An 18,568-nucleotide genomic window follows, 5' to 3' on the forward strand; every position below is an offset into this window, starting at 1 on the left:
CTTTTACCAAATAAGGCTATATTCTGTATACCACCCCTACCTTGTCACAACAGAACTGATTAGCTCAAACACATTAAGAAGGAAAGCAATTCCACAAATTAACAAGGCACACCTGTTAATTGAAATACATTCCAGGTGACTACCTCATGAAGTTAGTTGAGAGAATGCCAAGAGTGTGCAGAGCTGTCATCAAGGCAAAGGGTGGCTACTTTGAAGAACCTAAAAATATATATATTTGAATTTGTTTAACACTGTTTTGGTTACTACATGATTCCATATGTGTTATTTCATAGTTTTGACGTCTTCACTATTATTCTACAATGTAGAAAACAGTAAAAATAAAGAAACCCTTGAATGAGTAGGTATGTCCAAACTTTTGACTGGTACTGTGTATATATATATATATATATATATATAAAATAATAGTATTTTGATATTGACTATTGCATTGTTGTGAATGGCTTTCAAGCTAAGCATTTTAGTGTACTTGACAAAAAAGACAAATACAAGTTTCTAGAAATGTGTGGCTTGTTCTGAGGAGAATTCACACACACAGAGAAATCACAAGGTGTTACATTTTCACACTTTATTAATAATATTCTTGATCATTTACATACAACTACATTTTGCTTATGCTTCACTTCAGACAAATAACTAACAACTCACAAGTGTGTAAGATGATCTTTCTAATGTGAAGAAACTATTGAGCAGTTTAAAGAAGACACAGTTCAGTGGATTTGCCACTGTAAGGCAATCACATACTGCCATGATTTGACATGATAGCGAACAGAATGCATAATAACTCATGGCTATTGTTAATCAATAAATGGCTTGTTTAAACTCCTGATTATATGCTATATGTTCATTTTCTGTGGTGTAAAATGCATATATTTGTCTTGACAGTCATAGCATATATTTAGAAAAAGGCAGGCTATAATGATGGAGAATCAAGAACTAATGGTTATTACACGTTGTCAATCTTGTTTTTAGCACAGGGGTTTATTATTGGCATATTCAATAATGAATTAAGTGTTGCGCAATATGAAATATATTTTCCCCCAGGATGTACCTCCTACCCTTGTCAATCATCGGAAAAACAAGCCTGGTCTGATAACTTTTATTATTTTATTTGGATAGTCCCAGTCGGTATTAGATAGAACGCAGCAGGCCCTGCCTGCCCGTTGGCAAAAAAAACCTGTGGTTACCTAGGTTACCCCATTGGCTCACAGCAACAACTTGACCTTTCTCTTGTTGTCTGCTTGTTTCAGTCAATTACAAAACTACATTTAAGAAAAGTATGTCTAAAGATTCATTTTTAACATTGCCTGCTCCCGAGCATTCTCACTACTTAGAAGAGCATATTAAAGGAATTCCTTCATGCCCCTTTTCATTATGGTGCTAGCAGCCACGTGAGAGTGAGTGCTAGCTAGCTACGACCGAAACATTAAGCTAGCCAATACCAAAAACGCAAACAAATGGACTATACAGCTACAAGTAGCTACAAACAGACTATACTAATCAAGTTAAATGTCTTTATCTGTCATTAAATGTTTTCCACACACATAGCTACGTGTAGCCTACTTTGACACCGGGTCCCCACAATTTCCCACTCTCCGATGCCGAATAGCCTGAAGCCAAAGGGCTCTTCTCCCAGGCTCTATTTTCCTACATGGGAGCATTGCGAACCGTAGGTCCGGATTTTTGACCTGGTTACAGCTTTTCGGCACAACAAAAAATCTATGACGAAGTTGGCTCTTTTACAATGGGGGTCAATAGGAAATAATGTTTGTTTTCCCCAATTTGTGGGCCTGGTCAATTCCTTATGACATATTGAGCTCAGTTAGCCCTTCAACTTTACTCAAGAAGGCGAACATTAACTTCAAACAAATTACACAGTAACAATGGCAACTTGCAGCTGCATATCCCCACCTAAACATTTTGGGGTGAATTTTTTACCTCTTTGCGATCGACAGACAACCTCAATAATGTACCGTGCAAGCTGTTATGGTGAATCTTTCATGTCCAACGAAAGAGATCTTGCATTCTGTTTGCATGAAGTTTAAAACTGTCACTACTAAGTGATTATGTCCCAAGTGCATTGTCAAATAATAAGGTACAAGTACAAATAAAATGTGGAGCAACACTTTGCTTGAAGTGTAGAGAGCTATAACAGCATTATAATACTGCTACCTGACTGACATGGATTCTGCCATAACACTGACATAACACTAGTTTGTGACAACTGATGAAACATTCACAAGCAGAATGAATCAAGTGCTATTTCAGTTCAATTACTTTGTCCTGACAAAGTCACCAGACAAGGAAACATTGACAGGAAAAAAAGTCAGTGCCCAATGAACTTATAAATGGTTTGTCACAAAATTTTCAAAGAGAAATTACAACATTCTTGTGTCAGTCATATGTCAGCATCCCAGACAATGAACTTTAAAAGGATGTTCCACTCAAAATATAAGGTTGTATGTTAGATTTGAGAGGAATATCTCTTTTAGAAAAGTGTTACCGAACATCCGTTAAAGGTCAAAAGATTACCATGCATAATATCGTGAGACCTATTGCATGTCGTAAAATGTGAAGTCCCTCACCTATATTATGGCTTCATGAACAATATACAAAATTAGAAAAACAAAAAGAAAATATACAAAATATAATTTTACTATTATCTGTCATCCCATCGTTGCATGTTCCAGTTAACTACAGGATTTGTTACCTTACTTGTGCTGCAGTAAGAACCAATATGCACAAACAGTATGCGTTTGAACAATTGGTTCCATTGTTAGCACAGATGATTGTCATCGTTGTCGTAGGTCTGGTCGAATTAAGCTGTACTGTAGATTAATGGGTGATGGAGTTGAATGGGCCCAATCGGCCAGTGTAGGAATCTTGAAACTAAAGAAGGTTAAACCAAGGCCTCATACCTTTTATAGGGTTTCATTAAATGATGTTATGATAAATTGTAAGGTCTCCTCAGGAGACCTCTGTGTGTGTTAACACCTGTTTTGAGTGTTGTGCCCTTCAGACACTATCAGAAGGTGTCTACGTTCAGACTCCTATCTGGATCCCACCGTGGTTCTGGTTTTCTGAGAACACAAGGCTGCCACAGACCTGATGAAACCAGTCCCTTGTCAGAAGATGCTTACACTCGTTCACATTGTTATGACTCTATACTTGTGATGAAAGGTCAAGTTTTGGTCAAACCCACTTCTGAGATTTTACTTGCTGATAAGATGGTTCCTGCTGTCAGAGGGGAGGTTAGATTTATTAAAATGTTGTTGCTAGGGAAAGTTATGTAAGGGGGATTGGGGAGGCTATGAGTTACAGGATCTCTTAGACACTTTGCAGAACTTGGGGAGAACTATCATATACTGTACTCTGCATCAACTTCTGCCTACAATTGTATTACTAAAATTAGTATTTTAATACTTAAACAAAAAGTCTGTGTTTCCTTTCCATTACTAATGTATGTTCGATAATTATATAGACCTGATCATCTGTTGAAGAAATTAACCAACAAAACACAAATTTAGTCCTTTTGGCAGCAAATCAGAAACACCACCACATTCCATTCCATTCCTACCCATAACTTTACTACAGGTTGATGATGTGAAAATCGTTAAATAAAAGTCACAATCTCACCACACCAACACGGACACAGATCTCTGACAACTCCACATCTCCAATCTCCATATAGCATCATGCTTGCTGAACACTCCCTTCCTCTCGCTCTCGAACATATCGATCATGTAATGCAGGAATATTCATTATTAGTACAACTGGAAAAAGAATGCAACACCATATTGTTTCGCAAAACCCCCAGTCTCTGCACCCCTAACCTCCCCACCCCACAAACAAGGCCTCTCTCTGTCTCCACGTGCCCTCTACCCTCTAACCCCCTACTAGACCTGCACCACATCCTCCTGACACCCCTGCTCTAATCAATGGCGGCCCAGGAGTTTTGAAAAGAAGCCACTGGAAGAAGACAATGATTTTTTGGGCTCTTTGGCCGCCACTGCTGCGCTCGCCCCAAGGCCCAGCTCCCCTTCCAGCTGCTCCAGCTCGGACTGGTCCAGCAGCTCAAATTCCTCCACATCGCTGTCCGATGATGACTCCTCTGCCAGGTCCAGGGGCAGCAGTGTCGTGGGGTTGGGGAACAGCAGGGACCTGGGGTGGGGGTCTGTGGGTATGGTGTTACCGATGGCGGCCTCCAGCCTCTCCTGAATGACAGCGGTGGCGGCGGCTGCAATGACATTGCCTGCCATCTTGTGGACAAACTCCATGGCCTGGGTGGAAGGGTCCCCCTGGAGGGGGGGCACGGACCCCCCCTTGGCTCTGCTGTGCTGGGGTTGGGAAGGGGGGGTGGGTAGGCCGATGCTCAGGTCGTCATCGTCCTCCCCATTGGTGCCGTTGTCCAAGGAGGGGAATTCCGGGAGGCCCCCTATGAATAGTTCTTCTCTGTCTAGGTCTACAGGAAAATAAAAACAACCATGTTGTTAATGTGAATTACAGTTACTTTGTATTATAGGGTGACATTTTGAGTTGACAAAAACGATCACACAATTGAAAATACTTGTCACGGCACTTGATCCTAAATGTTTGGAATATTGCATATGTACTCACAATGGAATACACACTCACACAGTAACACTCACCATCTGAGTTCTCAGTCTGGGGCGTATGTCCCTCAGACAGGTTAAATGTTCCGTTGTCTGTCCACGTCACATCAGAGGCCTCTGTATCTGATATCGACATCTCCTTACAAACTGTGGAGTCCAACTGTTGCAAGTAACAGTAACATTATTAGGACCTTACTTTTTTTCTGGGTAATGTTCGGTAGGACATTTGCTTTTGGAAACAGAAAGTTACTCCCTGAACAGTCAAATAAAAGAAAACATACAGTACAGTGGTTTGTCCTTTAAAAGTTGCAGCGTACTGCAGCACAGCTTGCGTGGTGCCGTAGAATTCTATGGCATGTTATTTAAGTGCCAACCACTGGTACCATTAATGCTAGTTCGTGCTGGTTTGACCACCAGAGAGTATCTTTGAAAAGCATTTGGTAGCCTTCAATAGTGGCTGTACTAGATAATTTAAAACCTTTTTTTGTAAGAACATAGTATATGGGACTGATTTTAAGACATTTTGCTTAATTCATTTTATTAATATTATTCCATTTAAAATGAAAAACCCTCTGGGTTTCCGTTAGGATGAAACGGAAAATATGGTGCTGTACAACGTGATGGTCGGGAGTAGGCTACAGTACTTGGCTATTTAGCTAAAGAATCCCCCGTGTCATGAGGGCACGCGGGAGAACGGTTTTCAATTCCCCGATGGGGAGGAAGGAGTTGGCTGTCCTTGTAAATAAGAATTAGTCCTTAACTGACTTGCTTAGTTAAATAAAGGTTACACTAAGAGCATAACATTTCTACACCATAATTATAGTCTAACCAATACCCAAAAGGAGATTCAGTCAAAATAAAAATCTCATTGATTTATCAAGACCAGTCCCCATGCTTGTCTCAGAGCAGCGTGAGACGGTGCTAAAATAGTTGAAGGCTATTGCTTCAACTTCAATATGCTTTTTAAATAAACAAGACCTACACCACTTTTAACAGCATTTTACTCAACACTAGTGAGACTCATGTTGCTTACGGTAGGTAGGTATATCGAAAAATATGACGTGACTCTCCACCAACAATTACATATAGAGGATTGGAGGATTCTAATTTAAAACCAATCTATCTGTAGAAACGCATTTTGCATTGCGATGCGGTGATTTAGACAGCTGCGCCACTGGGGAGGCCCCATGCACAAAGTATCAAAATACAGAGAGGTGTTGGTAAAGGTATATTGTCCTGCCAATAGCCCATAATGGGCTATTATAATACTGTACATGGTGTCAAAGTAAGGATAACTAAAACATTTCTTTATTAAAAACTATCAGAAAGAATGTTAGTACTTATTTATTTTGATCCAAAGCCATGAATGAGTGAGCCACTCAGCTTTATGTAGGTGCCGCTATATGACCGTGCCATCAACTTGATAATACATAACGATAATTTGGAGGTTATTTCATTTAAAAAAAAATGAAATTGAGCAATTGTAATCTGAATAAAGATTGCAACCAATCACGGCCGGTTGTGACACAGCCAATGTAACTGAAGAAATACATTTGACGATAGAATTCTCCCCCTAACGTACTTCTAGAAAAGTCTATTGTCCAGTTACCTGCTAATAGCCATAATGGCGCTGTACAACGTGACTGTGTGTATTTGAAAGAGTGTTTTCCAGTAAGAAACAATTTGCTTACCTTCATCAGCCTACTTTGTTCCAATATTTCTGTAATTCAGTGACATTTATTCCCATAGTAATTCGTTATTGATCCATAACTAAATAAACATTGGCATTTTGAAAGAGTATTTTTAGCATTATTTTATTAACGAAAGCATAAAGATGCCATTATTAGTTACATTGTTTTCGTTTGAACGTGCAAACTGGCACTAAGAACAGCGGGAACGTTTCCCTAGTCAGCGCCATTATTAGTGCAATGGCCCACCCCGTGCCCCCTGCCCTCGTGCCTTGAATCTCGCGCTTTCAATGTGCCACTCGGGAGCCATTACCAATATATATTGTTCTGCTAATAACAGGGTTAATAATATATCTGTGAGAATATGCAACAGGCTTTTATATAATTCTAAATTAATAATAATAATAATAGCTTTGTTTAAAAATATTTTGGAGATTATTCATTTTCAAATAATGTAAAATGAGTGAGAAAAAGGCCATTCTTGAACATGGGGTGAGACATTGTTACTAATTTGTAAATAAAGCCAGTTTGTTATTTAGAATGATTTATTTCTGTTTTAGAGGGAGAGAAACCAAAAACCTACAGTCATCTCATGGGTCTCCCAGTCAAGGTCAGCACGGGTATTGAACCAGCATCTGTAGAGTGTCTTAGACCGTTGCACCACTCAGGCGCTGTACAACGTGACCGGTCATGAGTGGGCTACACTACTACAGTAAGAGCAAAATAATCCTAACAAAATAAAATAATAAAAACCTAGTGTAACAACAGTTTTTGAAATGAATACTGAAGTTGTGAACAATTATCAGTTTCTATTTAGGTTTATGTCGCCCATTCATTGTCAGTTAGAGACACAGTAGGACCCAAATGCATAATCCGTGCTCTAACTCCCCCTTGTGCTGGTCTGGAGCAATGGTGGTGACGCAGGGTACCGTACTAAACCGCAAATTACATCTAAGTCCCGTGGTGTAAACAAATTACAATGTGCAGCAGCATAATCGCAAAACTTTTGGTGGAGCAACCACTGTATGTACTTTTCCTTTGTACAACATTTGCTACGATGTGCCCTTCTGAACCTGGCCTGGTAAAACTGTAGTCCCTTTTCCTTGTCAGGTCACATGGTCATAATTAGGGCCCAGAGTCAGGTGACGAGGTCATAACTAGGGACCAGAGTTTTTTTGTGGCTAGATCATCTGGGTCATGATCAGTAGGGCACCCCATAGCCAAATGTTTTGACATCTGTGTTCTTATTGGACATGATCTGGTAGAACCTTCCCAGTTAAAAAATGGTTCCTTCCTTCTTCCTCCCTTTACAACTAACTAACCCCACTATTGTGAAACCCAGATATGGATCATGAGCATTGAATTTCAATGATTGTCAACAAATGTCTAATTAGATTACAGCAAAGGATGAACCAACCTTGGGGAAAAGGGAGGACAGATCGGCTTCAATACTCTCCCGGTCAGCTTGTGCCAGAAGGAGTCTCTTTTCTGAAACAGAAAACACAGAATAAAACATCTGTGGACCTGTTATTATTGTGTGTGCATGTGTGTGTGGGTGTGAGCGATCTTGGAGTGGTTAGTTACCATGATTCTCTCTGATTTTCTGAAGGAATCTTTCCAGTCCGAAGTCCAGCTTCTGCAGAACTGGCTTCATCCACAACCCAAAGTCATGCGCTGTCATCAGTGGCCACAGGAAGACGCCCAGCACTAATAATAGAGGGAGACCGGGGGGGGGGGGGGGGGGGGGGTATGGGGGCGACATAGTTAACAGATGGAGGAGCTAGGGCTGTTACGGAGATCGGATTACCGCCACAACGGCAGTCACGAGTCATGGTGGCAATCAAATTCCACGTGACCGCTTTATCACTGTTATTAGGCTTCTACCAGCTCTGATGCGGCTGATGGTCATTAGTAGCCTACAAAACTTGCTAACTGCCTGGTACTCAGCACTCTATTGTCCCTCTAATCACTCTGACATCAATGCAAATGTATCGAAAATCTAAGCAAACACTTCATAAGAGCCCATGAGCTCATGCTGCGCAACATTCCTGTAGGCTATGCAATTGCGTGAGAAAACAGAGTGATGGCCTCTATTAAAAAGGGGAGTATCCCATCAGCTATCTATAGGCTAGGCCTACTTTATTTATTTCTCAACTTTCCTAATATTAAGCACATTGCGTGTCTTTACAACAGGAGTACAATATTAGCCTACCTGGCTGGCATGAAAATGAACCATGTGTCTTCCATTAAGTGCATGATAATCGTGATAATCGTCCATTCTAAATCAAAACTAATTTCACACATTTTATTTAGTATATGTAAAGGCAAGATTAAATCAAGGATAGTCTGATGGGTGACAATATTAGCCTTTCACTTGTGAATGATATATTATCACTTGTGAATGATGCCCAGCTGGTGTACAGTAAGGCAAAAAAAAACATATGCCTTTTTTTAAACCATTTTTTCAAAATTATAGTCGCACACCTCATGTAGCCTTGTCCACAGGCCTATATGTTTTTATAAGGTTTGTTTTACAACTAGAGTGGCCAAATAACATCTTAAAATTATGCACATTAATCAGCTTCACAACAGGTTTAGAGCCTAACTGGCAGCATGTGAGTTTCACATTTCGGGAAGATGGATTTTTATGGTGAAAACTACCTTTATAATAAAAGCATTCCATGCATAAATGCATTTGAGGTCACTTTTGAGAATGGTGTTTTCCTGCTAATGGAACATTGCACTTATGCAATGGACTACTGGCCTACTGTAATGTGCTCATTGCTGCGCTTATAATGTTAAGAAATAGCCTAATAGTTTATTAACATTTTAAGCTAAACGATCCGATCTGTCGTGTCAGACTCATTGCTTAAAAACTTTTTTTGGTGCTAGTTGTATTACTTTGGGATCTATCCCATCCCACAACTGTCCCAGACCAGGTTTGGAATAAATATTTATCACACAAAACAGGTCAACTTTTGTACTATGGGGTATAGTAGATTTATGTTCGTTAGGCCTACTCATCTTGTTGGCTGACAAAAAGAAAATGTGGACAGTTCATCCAATATCTTCGATATGTGCTTCGGAATTGGATAAGGACATGCGCCTGTGAGAAAGACCCAATCACGTGACTGAGAGCCATTTGAGTGACAGGTGCTTTGAAGCATGCAGCCTGGAGAAGGGAATTATAATTATTATATTCAGCACAACGGCCACACAAAGGGGATGCCGCCGGGAAATTCCAGGCATTATCATGTGCTTGTCAAATTGTGAATGAGAGACTGATTAAGTGTATACAACCTTTGCAAGAAACAAAGCAGAGCTCAAGCCTTTAATGCAACTTTTTTTCAAAATCATCATTAGAGTCGCATCATGCAGCCTTAGAATGTATTAAAAATCAAAACAAACACAGTTTAAGTCGGAAGTTTACATACACTTAGGTTGGAGTCATTAAAACTCGTTTTTCAACCACTGCACACATTTTTTGTTAACAAACTATAGATTTGGCAAGTCGGTTAGGACATCTACTTTGTGCATGACACAAGTTAGTTTTCCAACAATTGTTTACAGACAGATTATTTCACTTATAATTCACTGTATCACAATATCATTGGGTCAGAAGTTAACGTACACTAAGTTGACTGTGCCTTTAAACAGCTTGGAAAATTCCAGAAAATGATGTCATGGCTTTAGAAGCTTCTGAAGCCTCCAATCAGTTGAGTCAATTGGAGGTGTACCTGTGGATGAAATTCAAGGCCTACCTTCAAACTCAGTGCCTCTTTGCTTCACATCATGGGAAAATCAAAATAAATCAGCCCAAAAATTGTAGACCTCCACAAGTCTGGGAGCAATTTCCAAATGCCTGACCGTACCACGTTCATCTGTATAAAAAATAGTACGCAAGTATAAACACCATGGGACCACGCAGCCGTCATACCGCTCAGGAACGAGATGCGTGCTGTTTCCTAAAGATGAGCGTACTTAGGTGCGAAAAGTGCAAATCAAATCCCAGAACAACAGCAAAGGACCTTGTGAAGATGCTGGAGGAAACAGGTGCAAAAGTATCTATATCCACAGTCAAATGAGTCCTATATCGACATAACCTGAAAGGCCGCCCCAGCAAGGAAGAAGCCATTGCCCCAGAACCGCCATAGAAAAGCCAGACTATGGTTTGCAACTGCACATGGGGACCAAGATCGTACTTTTTGGAGAAATGTCCTCTGGTCTGATGAAAGAAAAATAGAACTGTTTGGCCATAATGACCATCGTTATGTTTGGAGGAAAAAAGGGGGGGCTTGCAAGCCCATTGGAGTGGCCATCACAAAGCCCTGACCTCAATCCCATAGAAAATTTGTGGGCAGAACTGAAAAAGCGTGTGCGAGCAAGGAGGCCTACAAGCCTGACTCAGTTACACCAGCTCTGTCAGGAGGAATGGGCCAAAATTCACCCAACATTGTGGGAAGCTTGTGGAAGGCTACCCGAATTGTCTGACCCAAGTTAAACAATTTAAAGGCAGTGCTACCAAATACTAATTGAGTGTATGTAAACTTCTGACCAACAGGGAATGTCATGAAAGAAATAAAAGCTGAAATAAATAATTGTATTTAATAATATTTCACATTCTTAAAATAAAGTGGTGTTCCTAACTGACCTAAAACCGGGATTTGTTTTATTTTGAAAAACTGAGTTTAAATGTATTTGGCTAAGGTGTATGTAAACTTCTGACTTCAACTGTAGCCCAACGTTTTTATCACAACTAAAGTTACATTAATAACTCTAAATTAAGCATATAGGAGTAGCTGACTCTTTGTTAACTTCTCAACACAGAATAGCCGCATGTGCGCACGCCCTGAAATCGTTTGGAAAAAATATCCATTTTATTTTATTCAGCTTTTTTCAATTGTATTCTTCATACTATAAAATAACATAAAATAATGCCATATAATTCTTGTCTGCTAAATGAACTAGTGTAGCCCACAGCCATATGGCATAGCCACATCAGGACCTAACACAAGGACAAGGAATATTCTGTTCTCCTGAAATATAGTACATTTTCTTCATATCATGCTTCTTTAGACCTGTCTAAAATAAATAACGGATTTATTGTGATGGTGTAGGCTGTATTACGGATTATGGATTTATTATGGATTTATTCGACTTTTTAAAATGTAGGTGTTCCAAAGGTCTGCATCAGTGGCTTGTAGGCTATGCGTGGAAGACAGGAGATGGTAAATGCGTTTATGTTAATTAACGATCAATTCCCATGAGGCCGGCAATCACCGGCTGATGAAATTTTATGACCGCCACAGCCCTAGTAGGAGCCATTTACATGCATATATGTCGCACGTAGCAAGTGTGTGGAACTACTGACGGCGGGGAATTAAACTGGCGCAATTGGAGGCGGCGTGAGACTGACGGAAGGACTGCATTTCCAGGGATCCACAATACCATGTCAATCCTGGAAAATTCTGAAACTGTAGGGGAAACTAGGATAGGAACATCCTTACACAACCTCTTGGCAAGGCAATTTGGAATTACCATTAAATTCTTTGAAAGAGGCTAATGTGAAAGAAATTACAAGATTATGTTATACTGTTTATGCATTGAATAGCTTTGATGAGTACTTTCTCGTCAAATGTATTTGTGAACTGAGAGGATCCTAAAAACCTACAGCTGGCATTCCATAGATAAGATGTGGTGGGTGTAACCAAGACAGGGATAGCCTGGGGGAGTAGAACATAATTGATATTGTGTCTAATCATCCTTGCATCTGGGAAACGGCACCGGGTGCAGATGACCACAGGATAAATCCAAAGTGGTTTATGGTGCCCCCTAATCTGCATGGGAGAGTTGGAACCAGCCATGACTAAGCATTCTTAGTGTATATAAGAAACAGCATTGTCTGTAAAGGTTAGACTCTAGGTCCAATACTCAAAGGTGTTGGGTCGACCAGCCTCACTATTGCAATAATTAATCAATATTGAAAAAATATGTTTGTTTGAAGAAATTAAAGTCTCCCTTACCGGATTAGAATATTCCACCACACTAGCGTGTATCCTCCGAGGTATTTAGAGAGCTGAATATTTCGTTTTTGGAGTCATTAGTAAGCCATTGGACAAAGCACTTCACTTGCATACTTCAAGTGAATGATAATCAGCAGTAATAAATTCATCATTTAAAATAGTGAATCAATATCATAGGATGAAGCAAAGATACTGCATGTCAAATGTTAACCACCATAGTTCAGCAGAATTGGAGGAGGACAATTTATTGAATGTCAACTTCTTCCTAAAGCTGGGTTCACAAGTTGTAACATTCCACTATAAAGACATTTCATAATCTCAACTAAAGTGATGATACATCAGTTTGAATCAACACATTCTCCAGATTATTCTGTGCCTTGCATATTGGCTAGTTGTCCAAAGATGGTGATCCCAACAACTTACCTAAAACATATAAGATGAGAACACCTGGAATGTAGCGTCCTAAGACAGCCAAAAAGGTGCACAAACTGCAGACCAGCAAGCAAAACTAAGATGGGGAAGAAGGAAAGAGAGCAACATTTATTAGTTTGCAACCAGGGCCGGCTCCAGCTTTTTGGGGGCCATAAGCAAGATTTGGTAAGATCTGAGTAAGAAGGACTAACAAAATCAATGTGGGTCCCCTGGAGGTTATGGCCCTTGGGCACGTGCCCTGCGTGCCAGGTCAGTATTTGGCCATGATTACTACAAGTTTAGCTAGCTCGCTAAAAATTGTTAGCTGACATGGCTAATTGAGTGACTGTCAGTGACTGATATAACAAGATAAAAACATTGCTGCAAGGATGAGGAGAGAAGGGACTCAAGTTTTATAATTGATTTAGAACTTGACATACAGTGCAGGAGCCGGTCTGCATCTAAAATAATTAAGGTAAAATGAGTTTATCAATCATACTTTTCAATTTGGATTAAAGGCAAATACTGAATATCCAGTCATATAACCACATTTGCCTCACCTTGCCTGGATTCTGCTGCTTGAAGGAGGAGGTCTCCTGCAGAAAGAGCTTGAAGCTCGTCCAGGAGTCTGTGACCTGTAGCCCAGCTCCAGATCTGCTGTCCTGGCCCGCATCAATGATCTCCCAGCTAGAGTCAGAGAGAATTAGAATTATCCATCATTGGTGACCACAAGCACAGCCTCTTTTCTCCTGCTAACAATGTTATAAAACCATCCTGTGACTTCCCTGGTTAAATAAAAGATGAGTAAAATAACATAAAAAAAAGCCAAATCTGGTATCAGGAGTTTTGTAGCATGTCAGTAACATATATTAGTTGTTGGCACAGTCATAGAAATGTATCAAACCAACATAACAGAGTTGAATCAGTAGCATGTGGGTCTTATGAGCACCCCTTCTAGAAACAGTTGTAAAGGGAAGGTTAGCACCCCAACATGAGAACTGTATCATACTCCATTTGGGCTATCATTAGATCATCACATGCTCTAGTATATACTATAAGGTATGGGCGGCAAGTAACTTAGCGGTTAAGAGCATTGGGCCAGTAACAAAAAGGTCACTGGTTCGAATCCCCGAGGTGACGATGTGGGGGAAAAAACAATCGATGTGCCCTTGAGCAAGGCACTTAACCCTAATTGCTACTGTAAGTCACTTTGGATAGGAGCGTCTGCTAAATGATTAAAATGTACATGTCATCAAAGGTGACTTTATAGGCCCTACTGTCACATGCTTTACTGCTATGACATGCCAGGATATGGAGCTGGGGGCCTTGGGATCTGTCAGAATGTAAATGGTGGACAGCGCTGACTCGCAGAAACTAGGGTAACCCCATTGGTTCCAGCTCAACTCAACATAAATAGCAGGCCAATTTGTAATATGTTTCAGGGTATTTTACAAAGCAGCTAGCATGCTAATGGATCATTTCAGGTAACAACACTGGTAACAAATGACCCTCGAAGTCTGACAGAGACATTGTCATGGTGCATAAGAGCAAAGATTGAGTTTGGTCTTTGCTCTTTTGCACCATGAAAATGCCAACCTTACACTTCAAGGGTCATTTGCAGGGTCAGTTGTTACCGTGATTTGAAAACCAGCATTGTTATTGGAAATTAGCTGTTATCGTGCTAGCTGCTTTGTAATTCACCATGAGATGTAGTCCAAATCGGCCTTTGCTGCTATTTATGTTGTTGAGCTGTAACCCTTGTAACCCTAGTTCGAGCTGAAGCCATAGTTCATGTTTGTTTTTCTGACTCTGTGCAAAAATACAATCAATCTCACTAAAATCTGGGATTATGATTTCATTTGTAACTTTTCTTCAACAATGTGCGACTAGTAATGCATTACTCAGTTTACTTAAAGTAGCAATCAACAGTTGAAACAATAACAGTGTTTTCCCCACTCCTGTTTCTGTAAAAAGCTGAGGGATGGAGCTTGAGAAATGTAACCACTCTCAAATTCATAGACAGAGCTATGGATGCAAGGACTGACCATCCATATAAAATGTATAGTTTTAATCATGTTTTGAGGCTATATAGTGTTTGTTTACATTTAGTTAGTTAACAAAGAGAGTAAAACAAGCTAAAACAATGTTCTGATGGGGTACGACAGTACGACAGAATCAATGTGCACATATCATACATTTTTAAGTCCAAAAATGGGCTGATTACCCCTTTAAACTTCAGTCAAATAATCGCCACCTTATAACACACATTGCTGAAGAATATACACAAATTGCTGTAGTTGTTACAGGAAATGAGCCGTTAACATTCTAGCTGCTCTGTAAATTAGTTTGGTTCAGTGCCCAGAGGGTTGAATACATCAGTGAAGGTAAAGGTGAGTTTTTCTTTGATGTGTAACAAAATTAATAATGTTTGAGTAGAGAGAGTTGGGGAAGGGGATGAGCAGTAGAGCAAACTTATCTGTTTGTTTGTGTCGCATAAAAACATAGGGAAGTAAGTAGGGCTGTTGTGGTGACCATATTACCGCCACACCGGTATGAAGGCAGTCAATGAAGGCAGTCAAATTCCACGGTAATTAGGCTTATCCAAGCTCTGATGCTGCAGATGGTCATTAGAAACCTACAAAACTTGCTACCTGCCTGGTACTCATCAATGCAAATGTAATCAAAAATCGAATCAAACACTCCATGAGAGCCGGTGAATTCATGTTGCGCAACATTTCTACAGCCTTTGAAATTGCTGGAGAAAACGAGGATCCCATCAGCTTTCTATTGGCTAGGCCTACTATATTTATTTCTCAACTTTCCTAATATTAAACAAATTGCTTATCTTTACAACAGGAGTATAGCCTACCTGACTAGCATGAAAATGAACCACGTGGAAAAGCATCCTCCATTCGCTATTTAAGTGCAGATGATATGTATTTTTCCCCTGCCCCTGTTTCGATACAGGTGCATGATAATGGTCCATTCTAAATCAAAACAAATTTCACACAATTATTATTTAGTATATGTAAAGACAAGATAAATAAAGAATAGTCTGATGGGTGACAATATTAGCTTATCACTTGTGAATGATATAATATCACTTGTGAATGATGCCCAGCATAAGAAACAATGCCTTTTTTTTGCGACTTTTTCGAATCATAGCACACCTCATGTAGCCTAGCCCATAGGCCTATATGTTTCAATAAAGTGGCCAAATAACTTCTTAAAATTAAGCACATTCATCCACTTTACAAGGGGTATAGTGTCATGTATTGTCATGTTGTGTCTTGTTCCTGTTCTTTCTCTTCACCCTGTCTCCCTCTGCTGGTCGTATTAGGTTACCTTTTCTTACCCTCCTTCCCCCAGCTGTTCCTTGTCTCCTCTAACTACCTCGTTCACCCCTTTTCCCACCTGTTCCCTTTTTCCCTCTGATTAGGTCTCTATATCTCTCTCTGTTCCTGTTTCTGTCTTTGTCGGATTCTCGTTTGTGTTTCTCATGCCTGAACCAGACTATCGTCGTGTTTGCTGCAACCTTGTCCTGTTCTGTCGGAATCTGCCAGTTCATCTGACCTTGTCCTGTCCTGTCGGAATCTGCCTGTCCATCTGAGCCTACATGTGTTTCGTCATTAAAGAAACTCTGTTTTGTTAATTCGCTTTTGGGTCCTCATTCACGCACCTGACAGAAGAATCCGACCTAGAATGGACCCAGCGACTTCGGATCCTCTCCACTCAGCCGTCGAGATCCAGGGAGCGATGCTAGGCAGACACGAGCAGGAATTGTCTGCTGCTCGACATGCCGTTGAGACCCTGGCCGCCCAAGTCTCCAACCTCACAGAACAGGTTCACCATCTCCGCCTCGATCCACCGGCCACTTCCAGGGCTTTCGAATCTCCGGAGCCCAGAATCAATAACCCGCCGTGTTACTCTGGGGAGCCCACTGAATGCCGCTCGTTCCTCACCCAGTGTGATATTGTGTTTTCTCTCCAGCCCAACACTTACTCCAGGAGCACTGCTCGTATCGCCTACGTCATATCTCTCCTTACTGGACGGGCTCGTGAGTGGGGCACGGCAATCTGGGAGGCAAGGGCTGAGTGTACTAACCAGTATCAGGACTTTAAGGAGGAGATGATACGGGTTTTTGATCGTTCTGTTTTTGGGGAGGAAGCTTCCAGGGTCCTGTCTTCCCTATGTCAAGGTAATCGATCCATAACAGACTACTCTATTGAGTTTCGCACTCTTGCTGCCTCCAGTGACTGGAACGAGCCGGCTTTGCTCGCTCGTTTTCTGGAGGGTCTCCGCGCGGAGGTAAAGGATGAGATTCTCTCCCGGGAGGTTCCTTCCAGCGTGGATTCCTTGATTGAACTCGCTATTCGCATAGAGCGACGGGTTGATCTTCGTCACCGAGCTCGTGGAAAGGAGCTCGCGTTCTCCGCTGCCCCCCTCTCCGCATCACTTCCATCTTCCTCTGCCGGCTCGGGTGCTGTGCCTATGCAGCTGGGAGGTATCCGCATCTCGACTAAGGAGAGGGAATGGAGAATCACCAACCGCCTCTGTCTCTATTGCGGTTCTGCTGGTCATTTTGTCACTTCATGTCCAGTAAAAGCCAGAGCTCATCAGTAAGCGGAGGGCTACTGGTGAGCGCTACTACTCCTGTCTCTCCTTCAAGATCCTGCACTACCTTGTCGGTCCATCTACGCTGGACCGGTTCGTCAGCTTCCTGCAGTGCCTTGATAGACTCTGGGGCGGAGGGCTGCTTTATGGACGAGACCTGGGCTCGGGAACATGACATTCCTCTCAGACAGTTAAGGGAGCCCACGGCCTTGTTCGCCTTGGATGGTAGTCCTCTCCCCAGGATTCAGCGTGAGACGCTACCTTTAACCCTCACTGTCTCTGGTAATCATAGCGAAACCATTTATTTTTTAATTTTTCGTTCACCTTTTACACCTGTTGTTTTGGGCCATCCCTGGCTAGTTTGTCATAATCCTTCTATTAATTGGTCTAGTAATTCTATCCTCTCCTGGAACGTCTCTTGTCATGTGAAATGTTTAATGTCTGCTATCCCTCCTGTTTCCTCTGTCTCTTCTTCACAGGAGGAGCCTGGTGATTTGACAGGGGTGCCGGAGGAATATCACGATCTGCGCACGGTGTTCAGTCGGTCCAGGGCCACCTCTCTTCCTCCACACCGGTCGTATGATTGTAGTATTGATCTCCTTCCGGGAACCACTCCCCCCCGGGGTAGACTATACTCTCTGTCGGCTCCCGAACGTAAGGCTCTCGAAGATTATTTGTCTGTAGCTCTTGACGCCGGTACCATAGTCCCCTCCTCCTCTCCCGCCGGAGCGGGGGTTTTTTTTGTCAAAAAGAAAGACGGGTCTCTGCGCCCCTGCATAGATTATCGAGGGCTGAATGACATAACAGTGAAGAATCGTTATCTCTTATGTCTTCAGCCTTCGAGATCCTGCAGGGAGCCAGGTTTTTCACTAAGTTGGACCTTCGTAACGCTTACCATCTCGTGCGCATCAGGGAAGGGGACGAGTGGAAGACGGCGTTTAACACTCCGTTAGGGCACTTTGAATACCGGGTTCTTCCTTTCGGCCTCGCTAACGCTCCAGCTGTCTTTCAGGCATTAGTCAATGACGTCCTGAGAGACATGCTGAACATCTTTGTTTTCGTTTACCTTGACGATATCCTGATTTTTTTCACCGTCACTCCAGATTCATGTTCAGCACGTTCGACGTGTCCTCCAGCGCCTTTTAGAGAATTGTCTTTTTGTGAAGGCTGAGAAGTGCACTTTTCATGCCTCCTCCGTCAC

General features: G+C 41.5%; 1 protein-coding gene across 4 annotated transcripts in view; it reads right to left on the reverse strand.

Annotated features, from left to right (window-relative positions):
* Positions 1–571: 571 nt before the first annotated feature.
* retreg1 (reticulophagy regulator 1) overlaps positions 572–18,568 on the reverse strand; it is a 95,636-nt gene continuing 77,639 nt past the window's right edge. For all 4 annotated transcript variants that reach the window (XM_090181694.1, XM_021612610.3, XM_090181695.1 and 1 more), the window contains 6 exons: positions 13,314–13,440; positions 12,766–12,850; positions 7,904–8,026; positions 7,737–7,807; positions 4,668–4,791; positions 572–4,480 (listed from right to left, as the gene is read on the reverse strand). In XM_090181694.1, coding sequence (XP_090037820.1) covers positions 3,954–4,480; positions 4,668–4,791; positions 7,737–7,807; positions 7,904–8,026; positions 12,766–12,850; positions 13,314–13,440 — 1,057 coding nt within the window. In that variant the 3' untranslated portion in view covers positions 572–3,953. The remainder of the gene's footprint in view (positions 4,481–4,667; positions 4,792–7,736; positions 7,808–7,903; positions 8,027–12,765; positions 12,851–13,313; positions 13,441–18,568) is intronic.

The sequence above is a fragment of the Oncorhynchus mykiss genome, chromosome 8, assembly GCF_057628025.1.
Source record: "Oncorhynchus mykiss isolate SJ-2025 chromosome 8, ASM5762802v1, whole genome shotgun sequence".
Taxonomy (NCBI): domain Eukaryota; kingdom Metazoa; phylum Chordata; class Actinopteri; order Salmoniformes; family Salmonidae; genus Oncorhynchus; species Oncorhynchus mykiss.